Raw genomic sequence first — 16,440 nt, 5'->3', positions numbered from 1 at the left:
AAATCTTTTCACAGCTGAAGATTCATTTTTATCTGCCATTATAAATTATACTAATAGCTCTACCGTCCATTTTAAGTTGTCACCTACATATGTATTATATATGGCATGTCGGTATGTATTGTCCAGCCAGTACAGACCTGATGTCAGTCCTACAGAGCGTACTCACAAAGTGATTGCACTAGTCAACAAGATGGTGAGCATGATGGAGGGGGTGATTCAGGTAAGCCTCAGCCCGCAGAGCCAGTTCAGTAAGTGTGCCTCTTGTTTTACACCAGCGAAGCCACTGGCTTTCATGTTCCCGACCCGTCACATGTGTGACTTTACCTCCAGAGTCTTTTCTGAATGCAAGTTCTGTAAATAGTGTGGACAATTGCGTAGCTTTAAAAGTTGAAAAGAAATGTAAACTTGTTTTCTGTTTCTTCCTACAAATGTTAGAATAAGGGAAGGTAATCTGTATGTGGGAACATAAGGATCACGGTAAAGACCCTTAAAATGCAGTAGTTGTGAGAACGTATTGAGACTTGTGGATTTTTTTAGAATTAAAAAAAATAATTTGTTGAGGTGAATTTCACATTAATGTAAAAGTAACCATTTTAAAGTGGCTCATTCAGTAGCATTTCATACATTCACAGTGTTGTGCAGCAACCACTTTTGTGGTTCCAGAACATTCCCACCACTCCAAAGTAAAGCCCTGTGCCCATGAAGCAGTTTGTCCTCAAACCCCTCCACCAGTCCCTGGCAACTGCCTTCTTAGAATCTTCTCATGGTTGTGAAGGGTTTGCTCTTTCCTAGTGAGTGTATGATGTTGGTAGTAATTATGTGGGTTTTTTGATAGCACTCATCTAGGTGCGATGGACATCACGACATTTCTCGATGATGAAATGTTCAAAATCTTTCATAAAACTGTGTTGAAAGCTTAAGGAAGTAAGGGTATTCTCTTTGTAGTATGGTTTGTTTCAAGTATTCTTCATCTCTAGTTAAAAATGGCATAGCACTTTTCCAAACTCACGGATAATTTGAAGATTTAATCTTAAGTCCTTAAAAGTAAATGTAAAGATTTTTTTTTAAGTTTTTCTAAACCACTTATCAGTGGTGTTATTCAGCCACGAAATATAAAACTCTAGTTATGTATCATGAAGCAACATGATTAGATGGTTTGGTGGTTTTCCTCCTCTGAGGATAGTTTAAGCAGACTAATCTATTGATTCCTTCAGAATTGTTCTAAAAGGCCAAATTTTTCAAGAACTGTTTCTTTTATGTTTGAGGGGTTAGCCTATGACTCTAATGGGCTTACGGTTCTTTGACCCAAGTGAGGAAACAGCTAAAAAGGGTTGTCGTTTTATTTGGATCCCATTCTGTGTTCCTCTTTTACTAATGTATAAAGAAACCTAGATTTCCTTTCAGCTCAGAGCCATTGTCTGTCTTCCCTCATGTTGTTTCAAATTGTGAAACTCCTGTCATCAGACTACTGTCGATAGACTTTCTGATTGAATTTGAACTACTCAGTGAGATCATCATTATCAGAACAGGTCTTTAAAACTACAGATTTAGGGTTAGTAGGTGATTGGAGGAATCCTAAAGTTTCAGGAAAGAACTATAGAAATGAATAAATGCTTTAATTTGTAAAAACCTGCTTTCAAAAACCAATTTACTCTGTTTTAGTATAGTTATGTTTTTTATATATTTTAAAATTTTTTAATTTTATTTTTATTGTTTCTGTTGGTCTTTTCTGTCTCTTTCATCCTATTAAACCAGGGGATGGACACTCATCTTACATACCCCTAAGTAGTCAGACACACGATATCGTTAAAAGACGTCAAGAAGTCCTTCATTTATAAATCTTTTAAAGAGATGAGTGTATTCCTGTGTTAATTGTCACATTTCTGTATATAAATTCTGGGAATTCCCTCCCTTACTGCACCAGTGTTAAGAACATAGAACTAATCCTTTATGTCCTGTACTTCCAAAGCTGCTTCAGAGCCAGGAGTGAATGTGTAATTTGGGAATAACATAACTAAATGTCGTACCTTCATGTCGTACCTTCATGTTAGTGTTTTGATTTTTTTAAACTATCATGATTGTTTACAAGTTTCTTTCTCTCGTTCTGCTTGATTTCCCTTCGTCTGTTTTTCTCCAGGAAGTAGACCAGGTTGATCAGGTAGGACGTGCTGCTGGGAACTGGTCCTGGCTCTGTCGGCTTAGCTGAGTTTCTCGCGCTGCTTCCATGTCAAACACAATACTCCAGCAACCGGACTGGACGGTTCATAACACTCATTCAGCAACTGAAACATGCAGTACTAAATCCTTTTTTGACTGTGCAACCTTTATCAGCATTTCATAATTTCTGCTTAATGCACTTGAGTGTGGATATGAAATGACAGAAGTTCTGTTTCTCCTCTTTCTTGTTTATCCTTGGTTCCTATTCTTTGGATCTCATCTGAAGCTGCCTGGCCTGCACATGTGGTCGGGAGATGATGTGATAGATCAGTACTCGATACCCAGTTGCTCAGCGTCCGAGCTGGTGACTGCGTGTATCAGGGTGGCTGTGGGTAACCATGGATAGACGCGCGTGTACTGCGCAGATTACCAGATAACGCACCATCTCCAATTGGGTGTTGTAGGGTTTGATCTCTGTTTCCGGCCCTGCTTCCACACATGATAGCTAACTGGATCCATGTGTGTGCCCATGAACCCTAAGAAGACGTTTCAGTTCCATTGCTGTGAACGTATCCAAATTCCTTTGCAAGTATCTGGTATCTGTGGTAAATACTTTGGTGACAGTGGGAAGTACTGGTCTATCTCCAGCAGCTTTTCAGGAGCATTCCTTTTTTTTTTTCATTCTTTTTGTTTGTCTTGGGGTTGCTTATGGGGTTGTGTTCTGCCTACAGAAACAGAAGAATATTGCAGGGGCACTTGCCTTCTGGATGGCCAATGCATCTGAGCTCCTCAACTTCATTAAACAGGACCGAGATCTTAGTCGAATCACATTGGATGCCCAAGACGTTTTAGCACACTTGGTTCAAATGGCATTTAAGTAAGGAGCACGTTTTTGGAGATTACACTATTCTGTAGAGTTTTTTTAAAGGTTTTTACTTACCCTAATTGAAGACAAATAGCGAGAAGCATGAATAACTATATGCCAAATGTGTTGATTTAAGAAATTGAATTTATTGTGCTGTGTTTCAAGAATCCTGAGAGTAAAACTGTTGTATTGGAAATGGAAAATATTTCTAAACAGTATAAACTGTCCGCGTCTGATGTCATGTCTGACAGTAGCAGTGCCTCCTGCTGGGGTTATTAAAATTACCCACGTATTTTCAGATATCTGGTTCATTGTCTTCAATCAGAACTGAATAATTACATGCCAGCCTTTCTGGATGACCCTGAAGAGAACAGTCTACAAAGACCAAAAATAGGTTAGGATGCTCTTTTTCTTTTCCTCCCTCCCTCTCCTTCTCTCTCTCTCTCTCTGTCGGCTTTCCTTCTTCCCTCCTTCCTGTTTAACTTCATTTTGATAATGCATAAGAAGGAGGTATTTTCAAAGTAAATGAGATAACCTGTTGGATTTGGTATTCCTCAGTAAATCGTAACTACCATCTGTTTTAAGAACAGCTCTTGTTTTGGTGTGCGTGCTTTTTCGGGAAGTCTTGGGGTGCACTGCAGTGCGCGTAGTTAGCACCCGCGTGTGGTTTCAGACCTCACTGCCGTCCCCTGTCTGAAGAGACTAGTGTCTCAAAAGTGACTGAGGAGGCATTCTTATCGTAACTACCATTTTCCGAGTTCACCGTTTGCTCAGGACTCTTGCTTTCGTCTGTGTCCCCGCACAGATGATGTTTTGCACACGCTCACGGGAGCCATGTCTTTGCTGCGGCGCTGCAGAGTCAACGCCGCCCTGACCATCCAGCTCTTCTCCCAGCTCTTCCACTTCGTCAACATGTGGCTCTTCAACAGGCTGGTGACCGACCCCGAGTCAGGACTGTGCTCTCACTACTGGGGGGCGATCATCCGCCAGCAGCTGGGACACGTGGAAGCCTGGGCAGAAAAGCAGGGCTTGGAGCTGGCCGCCGACTGTCACCTCAGCCGGATAGTGCAGGTGGGCTGTCCTGGTTCTCACCTCCCTGCAGTTGGGGGACTTAATGTTGTCAGTGCCTCTCCTCTGGCAGGGGTCAGAACTTGGATTCAGCAAAACGGATGTTTGATGGGCACAGGTAAAGCCGCAGTGGTGCGTTGGTTTGCTCGGTGCTTCAGCGACACACATGTCTCACAGTTCAGGAGGCCGGAAGTCCAGGGTCAGGTGTGGGCAGGGTGGTTCTCTGCCTTCGTGTCCAGCGGTGTTCTCCCTGTGGGCATGCGTATCTCCACACGTCCACTCTTTATACGCACACGTGTGACCTGCTGTCCTCACTTCCATCAAGACCCTTTCTCCAAGGCAGGTCGTGTTCTGAGGTACATGAGCTTAAGACTTCGTATATGAATTGTAGGGGACACAGTTCAGCCCGTAGCGGGTGGTGAGCAGTAGAGTAAGTGTCCTGAAAGGGTTCTTTGCGCTGATAGCAGTAGGTGTATTTGGGGAAGCTCTTTCGCATATGGAGCCAGGTGCCCACAAAGCCATAGCGGAGGCACAGAAGAGAAGGTGAAGGGTCTGAGCATAGCACTCGGCAGTCCTCACATCCTGAAGGACGACAGACGGAGACGGAGAAGGGGGCAGAGGAGCGCTGGACGGCCGTGTGCCGCAGCTCGGCCGGTTCTCAGGGCGTCCCGACGTAGCCCCCACAGCACACGGGGCTTTGCAGTCGAGGAGATGAGGGTCTGCAGCCTCAGAACCGAGGATGGGTTTCTTTTATTATTATTACAGTGTACAGTTTTGCATTTTTTCTCAATTTCTTAATCTCTTTTAAAGTAATTTAGTATAGGAAGAGGCTACTATCCTCCTCCTAGGATTGCATCAGCTGGCTATTAAAAAAAGTCATTACAATGAAACTTACTCAGATGCCAGTAATTGGTAGCCGGAATGGTTGTGATGTAAATGTTTACAGTTTCTAAGAGAATTTTTAAAAATGATTTATGAACATAAATAATTGAATCTCATTTCCATTTTTATATTTTAGTAAAATATAAATGTATATATTTTAGTAAAATTAAGAAATCATCTAAAAACCTAATTAAACAATGCTTTTTTAGTTCAATTCAATGTTAATGGAAGTGTTTCCCTAAAAAACATCCTGCATTTCAAAGTCAAATTAGCAAGTTATTACAGTTTTAAATGTTACATAAAGGGGAATATTTATGAAATACTTTTGAATCATATCTCCTGTTAACTTATTCTTTTAAACAGGCAACCACTTTGCTTACAATGGATAAATACGCACCTGATGACATTCCGAATATAAACAGTACCTGCTTTAAGTTAAACTCACTGCAACTGCAAGCCTTGTTACAGAATTACCACTGTGCACCCGATGAGCCTTTTATCCCCACGGTGAGTGGCACCAGGTCAGCCACGCAGCGTGAGACACGTTTGCACAGGGGAGTTTGCGATTCAAAAAAATGGGGTGGGCGCATTTATAATTACTTTTATTTCTTTAATAAATAAGCTACTTAATCATCTCGTAAGATCATTTTTCTTGTTGATATTTGAGTTGGGGTTCAGTACAAGAAGTAGAAAATACACCAGCATTTTAAGAAAAAGGGATTTAATTCAGGGAATTAGGTTCTTGGAGTCACTAGAAGGACTGGAGGAGAGGAAGAGAATAAGTTGCCCTGGTTCCCAGGCTCACCACTGGGACCTGTGGCTCAGAGGCCCAAGAGCCATGGCCACAGGCATCCGTGTACCGTGAGGGGCGCGGAGTGCCCCCTCACATCCCCTGCACGTCCTCATGTGCCGCCGACAGCAAGCGGCGTGGCAAGGGGGCCTCCCCGACCTGTGCAGATGAATCGAGTTTTGACATCCGTGCTTCTCAAGAGGAGGAGTGGAGGGTGAATGGCCTGGTCCACGGTGTGTGCTACAATTCCTGTGCCTAGGGTGAGGAAGGCTGCAAGGCTTGTCACCACGAATACAATCGCTCAAAGCAGGAGTCCCGACGAGGGAAGTGCATGAGGTGGATGGGTTGACCTCTGGTATTGACTTTATGCCAACAAAAGACGTGTACAGAGTAGTGGGATTGGAAATCCGCAAACGCCCACTGACAGAACAGCATATAGACGGTGCTGTCACCGTGGAAGGAGTGCAGCATGGCCCTGAGGCGTGAGTTTGCACAGCAGATGAAATGCACTGTGCCGTGTGCACAGAAGGCAGACGCCGAGTCAGACACTTCCGTCTGTACGGGTTTCAAGAGCAGGCAGGCGGGATCTGTGGCGGGAGAGCCCCAGGAAGCTGACCCGGGGAGGGAAACAGGGTGGCGAGGGGCTGCGTCTCCATGAGGTCTCCGTTCTTGAGCTGGGGGAGGTTGAGGTGCTGTGTTCACTTCATCGGGCTGTATGGTGAAGGTGTGTGAGCTGTCCTCTCTGTTAGCTGGGAACAGGTATTTCTGTCCTGATGGTTTACATTTACCATTGTGTGAGCCTTTTCTGTCCTTAAGAATTCTACAAAAATAGGATTATTAGCACCTGGATGTTAAAAAATGGCAAGGAAAAAAATGACTACTTTTGAAAAGGGAAAACCATTTTCTTGTGATTGACTCATTTCTTTTTAAGGCTGCAGGTTACTTGAGATTAATTACGACTGTCTTGGTTCATGTGTTTGAAGTCGGTCCTTTGCTAGTGATCTGAAGACTGGTGTTAACATGCTGAGAGATTCGTTCTCCCTCCGCAGCCCTGCCTGTGCGTGTGTGGCCGCACTCGCACGAGGAAATCTGGGTACCAGTCCGTTAGCATGTCATTCTCACTGTGCGTCTGTGTTCTGATCAGGACCTGATAGAAAACGTGGTGGCTGTGGCTGAAAACACGGCTGACGAGCTGGCACGCAGTGACGGGAGGGAGGTGCAGCTCGAAGAGGACCCCGATCTGCAGCTGCCTTTTCTTTTGCCAGAAGATGGCTATTCTTGTGATGTTGTCAGGAACATTCCAAATGGTTTACAAGAATTTTTGGACCCTTTGTGCCAGAGAGGTGAGTCTCACTATACCTGGAGTCTGAACTATGACCCGGGTTCGAGTGAGCATTGTACCGGTGTGTGTGTGTGTGTGTGTGTGTGTGTGACCACGGGTGTGGAGCACACACCATGTGCTTCTGGAGAAAGCCGTGTTCCAGGACGTGGAAGTAAGCGTTTCATGGTGATAGGGTCAGAAATGTCCTGCCACAGAGTTCCTGTGGGTGTGTTGCGACCCTCCCAGGGGCACTGGCTGTGCTGGCGCTGTCGTAGCCACACTTCTGTCTGGGCTGGTAGGAAGGAGAACTTCATGTTGCTCCTCCCATCGTTTTTTGTAGCCTGGGAGCTTGGCTCATCCTCTAGAACTGAATTGTCCGTGTGTGTTGCTACCAGCAGAGTTGTCAGGAACAGCACGAGTGCTGCAATCAGACCATCTCAGCTCGTACCCCAGCTCTGTCAGCTGTGACTTCCAGTCTTTAAGGTGGGCACGTGGATAGCAGGCGCTCAGGGGATCATGCTGAGGACCGGGTCAGCTGCCTGTGGAGCGCTTAGACCTGGGGCACAGAGCACATCTCCCACGTAGCGTTGGCGCTGTCGCCACTGTCGCCAGTGCGTGCGGCACCTGCTGTGGGCTCAGCACCTGCCGTGGGCTCGTGAGCCATACTCCAGCTGGTCTTGTCTAAGGGCAGTGAGCTCCCTTGTTTGATCCTATACCTGTTTACATACTCTTGTTGGAATGTGGTGATAAAAATACCACACTTACAGGGCGCCTGGGTGGCTCAGTCAGTTAAAGCAGCCGACTCTTGGTTTCAGCTCAGGTCATGATCTCAGGGTCCTAGGACTGAGCCCCGAGTCAGGCTCCCTGCTTACCAAGGAGTCTGCATGAGATTCTCTCTCCCTCTCCTTCTGCTCCTTCCCCCCAAAATACCATGCTTACACCTGAAGCACGAACTTTTAAATTAGACCACAGTTCAGTCCCAGTCTGCTACATTTTGTAGCGTGGAGCTCAGATGAATAGAAAAATAGATTCAAAATTCAAGAGTTAGTTTAAACAAAAATAATAATATCAAAATTAAGGTTTTATGTTCATCTTTGTGAATTTGGTGAGTGTGATTTTTAATTTCAATGACTATTTCACATGCTACAATAAATAGATTTTTATGTCTTTAAACGTTTTGATAGTTTAAAATTTCCATTTTACAAAGGCTGCTTCTCGTAACGAAAGGGTAGTGTGTTAGTTCCTCCACTAGCAGATGTGGCTGTAGCCATCCCAGGAAGGCTGACTCTTGTCTTCTCTCAGTACCATCCTCAGAGCACCAGAGCTGAGGTGTGTGCGTCTTCAAGGAGCCTTGTGTAAAGGAGAAAGGGGCTGGGACAGGAACCCGGGCTCCTGTCTGGGGCGAGCAGGGAGGACAGAGGTCCAGGCTGCAGTGACATCTGGGAAAGCTTCAGCCAGGCATGGGCGTCCCAGCAGAGTGGGCCTGAACTGGTCCCTGGCACCAGCGTGTGGCCTCAGTGCCGAGCCCAGGGGCATCCGTTGCTGTGTTGCTGTGCGGTCACCACTTGTCACACCTGTGGGGCCACGCCCATCAGCTGGCTGTCTTCACCACCTGGGGCACCCACGTGTGGGTTATAGCAGCAGCTCCTGGCCCCCCATCCCCCGCAGCCATCAGGTGCTTCTCTGCGCATTGCTGCTGGCTCTCCTGCCCCAGCTCTGCCCCTTCACCCCCAGGATCAGAGCACACTGGCGGCTGAGCAGGTCCCCTCCGCACGGGCTCCGCTCCCAGCCCCGTCCTTAGTACTGACTGCGATTGCGCGGCCACGCGGGTGCCTTTGTGCCTTATCCCCTTACCCCCTGTTCCCGCTGCTTCACTTGCACGCTTGTATTTTTTTTCTTTTTCTTTTTCTTTTTTTTTTTTAAAAAGATTTTATTTATTTATTCGACAGGATAGAGACAGCCAGCGAGAGAGGGAACACAAGCAGGGGGAGTGGGAGAGGAAGAAGCAGGCTCATAGCAGAGGAGCCTGATGTGGGGCTCGATCCCACAACGCCAGGATCACGCCCTGAGCCGAAGGCAGACGCTTAACCGCTGTGCCACCCAGGCGCCCCATGTATTTATTTTCTTAAGTCCCAGTCAGGTAGCCCTTTGTCTAGAAAACCTCAGCCTCCTCTTGACACTTAAGCCACTTTCCCCACAAGTGAGTCTGTGTTCTTTTGGGATATTTTTGTGACAGCACTTGAAGCGCATCTGTCCGTCTCTGGGGTTGAGCTGGAGTCCTGGGGGGCGGGCTCCCCGTACTCTCCCACGTACCTGGCATGGGGCTGCTGGGTGTCAAGTGCTCAGCAACTGCTGCTCTTCACTAAGTTCTTGTGAACGAGCACACGGGAAGACTCATTCACTAGCATTTTTGAGATGCGTATGTGTAATTTGTGGTGTGTGCACAGCTGCCGGTTTGTAATGTGTGCCATAAAGGAAATACTGCCAAGGTGGGAAGAGTGAGCTCCTGTCTCGGTGCCAAAGTTTACTCTGACTTCCCCTGAGGCTCCCCTGAGTGATTGATTTCAGAACCTGTGTGATATTTCATCATGGTCTTGGCGTCCCCGTGTTGTTCCGTACGTGTCAGATGATAACACGGCCTACTACAGAGGTGCCTTTACAAGACTTACAAAGAACTAGGTGTTTCTTTTATGACATCACTGTTTTTAATTCTTCATGCTCAATTCTTTGTAAGCCAAATAAAGAACTACTATGTGCTCTCAATTTATATTCCTTTTGTTTTGTCCTATGACACAGTTGTGTGAGAGAAACCTATAAAACCAGCACGGACTCATACCTGATCCGAGCTGCGTTCCTTCAGCCAGGAGAGCAGAACATGTCTGCTTGTTGTGTGATCCAGCCTTGCCATTTGAAAAAATAAGAAAATAAGAAAATTGTTCATTTCAAAATCATGATAATCACAGTCCCCTCAAGTGGGGGAAGGAGAAGTTGTAGGTCATATTTTAATGAAAATGGATTGAAATAGTGATTTTTTTAAAAAAAGAATCTAAGTTTATATACTTTTAACTGCATTCTGTGGACATCTCCTTTTCCCTTTACTGCAAAAAACCTCATAAGTGCCCAAAAATAACGGGCGGGCCTTCCTCACCGCTGGAATCCAAGAGTGGGAGAGTGCCAGTGCCGGCTGGCGCCAGCTAGGGCCCTCCGCAGCCCCAGGTCCGCGGGACTAGGTGAGGCTGTGCGTGCTGGCAAGAGCCGTCACTGTGATGTCAGGCATGTGCTGTGCTCCTCGTAATTGTTTAGCTGCTAATAGTAGTAAGACCAGACCACTTTGGAGAAAATTTAAGAATTGTGCAAGGCCTATGTGATAATACGACTCTGTCAGGAAATTCCCGAGAAACACAGAATAAGAATTGACTAAATGAAAAAATGAAGTATTTTGAATTGAAAAGCTTAGTTTTGTAAAGATGTCATTTTTTCATTATGGGAATATCAGAGATACTCTTTAAAACATTATAAAATGATTCTAAAATTTATTCGTAAGAAATTTAAGTGACTTGTAAGGAAATTTGGACAGAGTCACAAGAAGGGGTCCCTCCTACAGGTCGGATCTTGTACTGCGTGAAAACTGTAGAGCCCAGGGTGTGACATCGTGGGCAGACATGTGCACTAGTGTCATTTCTGGTCTCTGTTGTGAAAGGTATTCTGGGTATTGTTGAGGAGTGCTTGGCCAGCAAGGAAGGAGTTATAGTGCCCTTCAGGGATTTCTTATAGAAGTAAGGAGAAAAGTTCTCTGAAACAAAGAGAAGGGAAGACCAGTTTCACTTTTCAGCATGGTGTTGAGTTCCACTGGACCAAAACAACTAACGAGTTTAAATGTCTGATAGTTCTGTTTTCAGAGGGAACAAATGTATGTAGAGTAGGAAAAATAAATGTCTTTAGATATGAAGCAGTTGGTATGTGATGCTGCTTCCCTCCTTAAAGATGACGTGGCTGATGTGCTGTGCTCTTCAGTTTTATAATTTGCTTGTTCTCTTCTCAGGATTTTGCAGGCTAGTCCCTCATGCACGCTCACCAGGTACTTGGACGATATATTTTGAAGGTGCAGATTATGAGAGCCACCTTCTGCGTGAGAGCACGGAGCTGGCAAGTATCGGGAGGGCCCTAGGTGGAGTACAGACTGGCCTGTATTCCTCACGGTTTGAAAATGTCACACAGACTCGTTCCTTGATTATAGTGAGCCTTGTTGTGATAGGACTATTTTAAAATCACCTTTAAATACCCATTTTATTTTAAAAAATCTGAAACCATGATTTACATATTTTTTTTTCTAGGCCATGTCTGTATGCTTTTGTCCATAAACAAATGGTATTTTTAAAAATAAAGAATATTTCCACCCATAGCTATACCAGGCTTAATGTTAATACATATTTTTAAAAAATATTAATACAATAGCCTTACAAATTTTATTAGAAAATGCTTTTCGTTAGTAGAATTATTTTCTCCTTATGGTTGGTTCTACCTTGTTTTAAATATGTATCAAATCACTTGCTGATATTTCGTATCTTTTGAAAGAGTAGTCAATCCTCGTATTTGCTAGCTTTATACATTTTATGGAAAATTCTGCTTTCCCTCCTACAACAAAGAATGTTTCCTCATGCCCTAGAACGTGACAGCAGACACAGTTGTCCTATACTACATAGGCTGCCCTGTCTCTGATTAATAGAAACAAATGAAATTTTTCCTTTTCGAACTTTGTTGTTGAGTTTCATTTAAATCTTTCACTTTAAATATCCTTCTGTAATTGCCATTTTCATCTTTTTAAGCCACTTACGGGTTAGAAGGCGCAAACAGATGTGACCGTATTTTTGTCCAGGTTCCTGTGGGTCGGGGTCAGTGTGTTACATGTGGTTGCATGTGGCCGTTTATTCACCTGTCCACCGAGTCCCAGGAGGCATGGAATCGTCCAGTGTGCCTGGGCCAAGATGTAGAGATTCTGGTGTGTGTGTGAGAACAGCCGGAAATGTTGTGAAGCTCAGAGACTTCCTTGTGCCACCCTAAAAACTGGTGCCTGCCACGTATCTGATTTCTAAGAAAACAGATTGTATAAGGTGGCAATACTTAACGTCAAGTGAAGCATGTCATGTGTGTTTTGTATGTCAAATTCCAGGTAATTATCTGTCATGACTGAGTAGCATGCTTCAGACTGGAGCATGTGTCCCCCGTGTCCAGCCGCTGGTTTAGTGATAGTAGCCCTGTCACATCGGAGCGCTGACCACGTGTACCACTGACGCAGTGACTGTGCCCCCACACGTGCTTCAGCCTCACGAGCTGTTGGCCACATCCCACGTGACCGCAGCTTCCAGCCCCCAGACTTTACAGGACAGCAAGCTCCTCCGTAGGTGGGGTCATGGGCCTTCATCCTGCCAGTGTGCTCAGAGACCCCTCGAGGGCTTTCACGTCTTCCTCTAAAAGAAAAGTGTGTCATCTTAATCCTAATCTTACTGACTTTCCTTAAAGTGTTGTCTCACTGACCTTGGTTCTAAATTAACAACCCACATGTATAATTACCACTTGTTGGCAGTGTGCCTTCGTACTTACGTGTTTGATTAAATTACCCCTTAGTGTGCACCAGTATGCACTGGTGATTTTCTTCTGTAATTTTGTTTGCTCTTTGGGTGAGGTGTACTGTGTATATACCATGTAACTTCAGTGGACAGTTCCTCATTTGCTTAGGGATCAGTTCAAGAACTGGCCTCCGTTCCTGAGCCATAACTTTATTACCCAAAGTATGTAGAGCAGTGCTGCCCGCATCTGGGGTGGTCTAACCTTAGATGACTCTTGCGTTCTCCCAAGAGACAGATGTTGGGTCATCTTTGTTACAGCGGTCTTTTCTGACCTCCCCATAGATGGTGTAAAATAGGTTTACATTTCTTCTTTAAAAAACACCTAGTAATTAATTTTGAAAGGTAGTAAAGTAACATCTTAATTTAATTTTTATGATTGGGTTTTTCTGATCTGATAGTAACGGAAGTGTAGTTTTGTTTTATAAATTAAGTTCTTTAACATTTAAATAGCATTTTTGACTAGTTTCATCTTCGCGGCTCTTGAGTCGGGAGTATTGATCCTTTACCGGGCTACTCCACGAGCAGTATCTGTAATCCTTGCTCGTTGTCTGTGCCATTCACCACAGTGAGTAGGATCGGCCGAATAGCTCATGAGTTGTCTAACCTAGAAACACTTCATTTCAGACATAAAATTAACCTTTCTTTTTGTTCTTCAGGCTCAGCCTCTGAGGAAAGAACCTGAAATAATCACTGTGACTCTTAAAAAGCAAAATGGGATGGGCCTCAGCATTGTTGCAGCAAAGGTAGGACACAGTTGGGACGTGAGTTGTCACACTTCCTTCCCGGACCTTGAGTCGGTCAGCAGTCGGCAGAGCCGAGCGTGTGGGAGCCCTTCGCTGCCCATGGACAAAGCGCGCGTGCACGTCTCTCTCTCGGGGGTGGGTAGTGGTGTTTCACGAACGTGTCCACGGTACGCAGGCTCAGGCAATGGAGGGACGGCGTCCTGCTCTGAAAACAGGAGCTGTGGAGAGTGTGACCTTGACGTCGAGCCAGTGCTGCTCCTGGGAGGCAGGCAGAGTCAAAACTTGTTGGGCCACAGCAGGCACGGGAGAAAAGGGATTCCTTAGTCTGAAACAGGAGCAAGGTCTCGCACATGGTCAGAGCGGGGCATCGGACGCCTTCTCAAGCGCTAGGGCATGGACGCGTCCCCACTCGCTCGATACCAAGGTGGACCTCTGCTTCCCCTGTCCAGGCGCTGTCTTCCAGCGGGTGTGCAGCAGGGCCTAGGAGGTCGCAGCCCTACTTGTGGGGCACTGGGAGTGAAGCGCATCCCAGCTAGCCTTAAGAGGGAGTGGTTGGGGACAAGCAGGGATGGCGCGAAGCCGGGCTGCGGGCTGTGTGTGCGTAATGTGAAACCTGTATGGCTAAGGGAGAGTGGAGTGAGGGAAGTGGTGCTCAGGTGATTCTGGAAACTCCTCATTGACGGTGAGGGGTTTGCACCGTATCTTGTAGATCTCACAGAGAAACAAAAGGGTCACGATGGAACTGACGTTTCAGGAAGCTGTGTCTGGGAAGGGCGTGGTGTGTAGGATGAATAGACTACAGCTAGGATCCCATTTGGGAATCTGCTGGCCAAGGCGAGCCTTTGTCGGATGTGGACAGGAGGACGTAGGGCACAGTGGTCTGGTTCTGAACCGCCAGGTTACGTGGGGTCACCCAAAATGGGCCAGAGCGTAGGTCTGGAACCTGTTAGCCCCTCTCATACTCCAGAGTCCCTTACTCCTGATAAGGGTCATGCTTGGGGGCTATATTTCCAGACTATTCTGATTTAATGGACCCACAACTCAGAACTTTTTGGAGTTGTGAATGGGAAGGTATTAGACATGGACTATTTTCTTTGCTTACCAACTGAATCAAATTCTCATTTTTAGGGAAAAAAACAATCAAGATGAAAAATTATCTTGCCACACTCAAATACACAGGAAAACTTTAACCTGCGTTATTTCCTGTTAGGTGTTTATATATGTGGACCTCCCTTCTAGTGCTCGTCTTACTTGGGATCTGAAGTACTACTGCCTGTGGGGCAGCAGGGCCACTGTTTATTGGCAGCTCCATCTTTTCCAGCTCAGAAAGTTATGCTCTCTCTCAGTACAGAACAGCCTGTTTTCTAAAGAAGCAAGTCTGATTTACATAAGCCTCTTTGATCCTTTCCCTGGCACCCGGTAACATGTAAAGGCGTCGCATACACAGTGAGGCCCCATGTGGGTGCCGCCCGCCCCTGCCCTCCCCGCCCCTGCCCTCCCCTCTGGTCTCTGTTCTTGCCAGACAGCTGGGTGTCAGTGGGCGGTTAGGACAAGGAGATGGGCTGAAGTCACAGTCACGCCTTGATTCACTTACCTGTGCCTATGGGTGAGAGGGAGAAGGGAGGGCACGGTCCCAGCCCTCCATTCTCCCCCAGGAATGGTTCCTGCTAAGGGTTAGATGGCAGGCAGTGGGGAGAGTCCTCTAACTGCCAGGAGGGGTCCCTCCACCTTTCTATAGACCGGAGCAGGGGAAGGAGTGAGAAAGGAGTGAGTGAGCCTGGAGGGCAGGACCCCTGAGGTCTCTACTGGAGTGCTCAGGCCAGGACCAGCAACGACAGCTGGTCCACCTGGCCTTCGCCCACACTGTGGCTGCTGGCCACGCAGCTGTGCTTCTGTCCTGGTGGTGGTTCTCTGCACTTGCTCGCCTCTTCCACCCCTACCTCTGCTGACTGCCACTCCCTCTGAGCTCATGTCCATCCTGGTTTGCATTTGCTTTCATGCAAGGAAGCATGGGGGAAATGGTGTTCTCTCTGTAGTCAGTAGGAAGTACTTTTGTCATAAAAATAGAAATGACTCTGGAATCCTTGCAGTTACAGAAGTATTTGTAACTTGTGGTAAGAAATCATGGTAGCACGGTGACTGATTTCTGTTAGCCTTGCATAAGTTGGGAACACACAGGATTTAGCTTCAGGTTATATAGTAGTCTTAAGAGGAGTCTTTTGTTCCTTTCACTAATACTAGAATAATAAACTCAGTGTGAAAGTAGTAGCTAATTGTTAGGGTACTGTTTATTCCAAGAGAGAATACCAAGTGCCTGTTATGTAAAAATAGAGTATAATTTTCACTTTTTAACCTTTAAGTCTCTAGGTTTCTGTTGGTGGTTTTCTCTACTGACACATTAAAAAAAAAAAAAGATTTGTAGAAAAAACTGGAAAATACCACTGTTAGCATTTCTAATTGGGATATAGGATTATAGAATTGGGGCTTCGTGGGGAATAGAACAACAAAGGAAGTTAGAAAGAAATCAGAAGATCCCCTTTTTAGTGCCCAAAGCTGGAATGGAGAGCATGGGTCCTGTGTCGCATCTACAGCAGACTGGCTGGTACCTAATTTCTGAAAGTAGCGTGCTCTCCTTCCCGCCGCCTTCCCACATGGCTCCTGCTGCAGCGCCTGCCGGAGCACCTAGGATAGGGAGCACATGCTCAGTGTCTTCACCCCTGTCTCACCTCTCTTCATAGAAGGCCCCATGGGAGGGAGGCCTCGAGGGCCTGCTCCTTCCTTTCCTAAACTGGGAAGGTGACATCCCCTCCCACATTTCAGTGATTTCCGCACTGTTCTTGTTTCTGGTCTTTTTAAATACTTTCCACAGTGAAACTATAAATTTAGAACTAGAAGAAAAGTAATAATAAAAGTTTTTTGCAAAGAGATTCTAGATTTAATGCTAAGGTGGTTAATTCATTAGCTTATTAAACAGTAGATTTAATAAA

The 16,440-nt window shown here is 45.8% G+C and overlaps 1 protein-coding gene across 24 annotated transcripts in view; it reads left to right on the top strand.

Annotated features, from left to right (window-relative positions):
• Positions 1-16,440, top strand: part of AFDN (afadin, adherens junction formation factor) — a 137,824-nt gene that overhangs the window by 83,714 nt on the left and 37,670 nt on the right. For 16 of the 24 annotated variants that reach the window (XM_057310889.1, XM_057310888.1, XM_044379984.3 and 13 more), the window contains exons 14-22: positions 15-220; positions 2,138-2,158; positions 2,889-3,034; positions 3,322-3,416; positions 3,828-4,093; positions 5,336-5,479; positions 6,907-7,105; positions 11,126-11,229; positions 13,367-13,453. In XM_057310889.1, coding sequence (XP_057166872.1) covers positions 15-220; positions 2,138-2,158; positions 2,889-3,034; positions 3,322-3,416; positions 3,828-4,093; positions 5,336-5,479; positions 6,907-7,105; positions 11,126-11,229; positions 13,367-13,453 — 1,268 coding nt within the window. The remainder of the gene's footprint in view (positions 1-14; positions 221-2,137; positions 2,159-2,888; positions 3,035-3,321; positions 3,417-3,827; positions 4,094-5,335; positions 5,480-6,906; positions 7,106-11,125; positions 11,230-13,366; positions 13,454-16,440) is intronic. The other 8 variants (XM_057310891.1, XM_026487954.4, XM_044379986.3 and 5 more) reach the window with 1 other exon arrangement.

Source organism: Ursus arctos, unplaced genomic scaffold, assembly GCF_023065955.2.
Source record: "Ursus arctos isolate Adak ecotype North America unplaced genomic scaffold, UrsArc2.0 scaffold_13, whole genome shotgun sequence".
Lineage (NCBI taxonomy): Eukaryota > Metazoa > Chordata > Mammalia > Carnivora > Ursidae > Ursus > Ursus arctos.
Note: the sequence above shows the minus strand (reverse complement) of the source record. Positions and strands in the feature narration are given on the sequence as shown.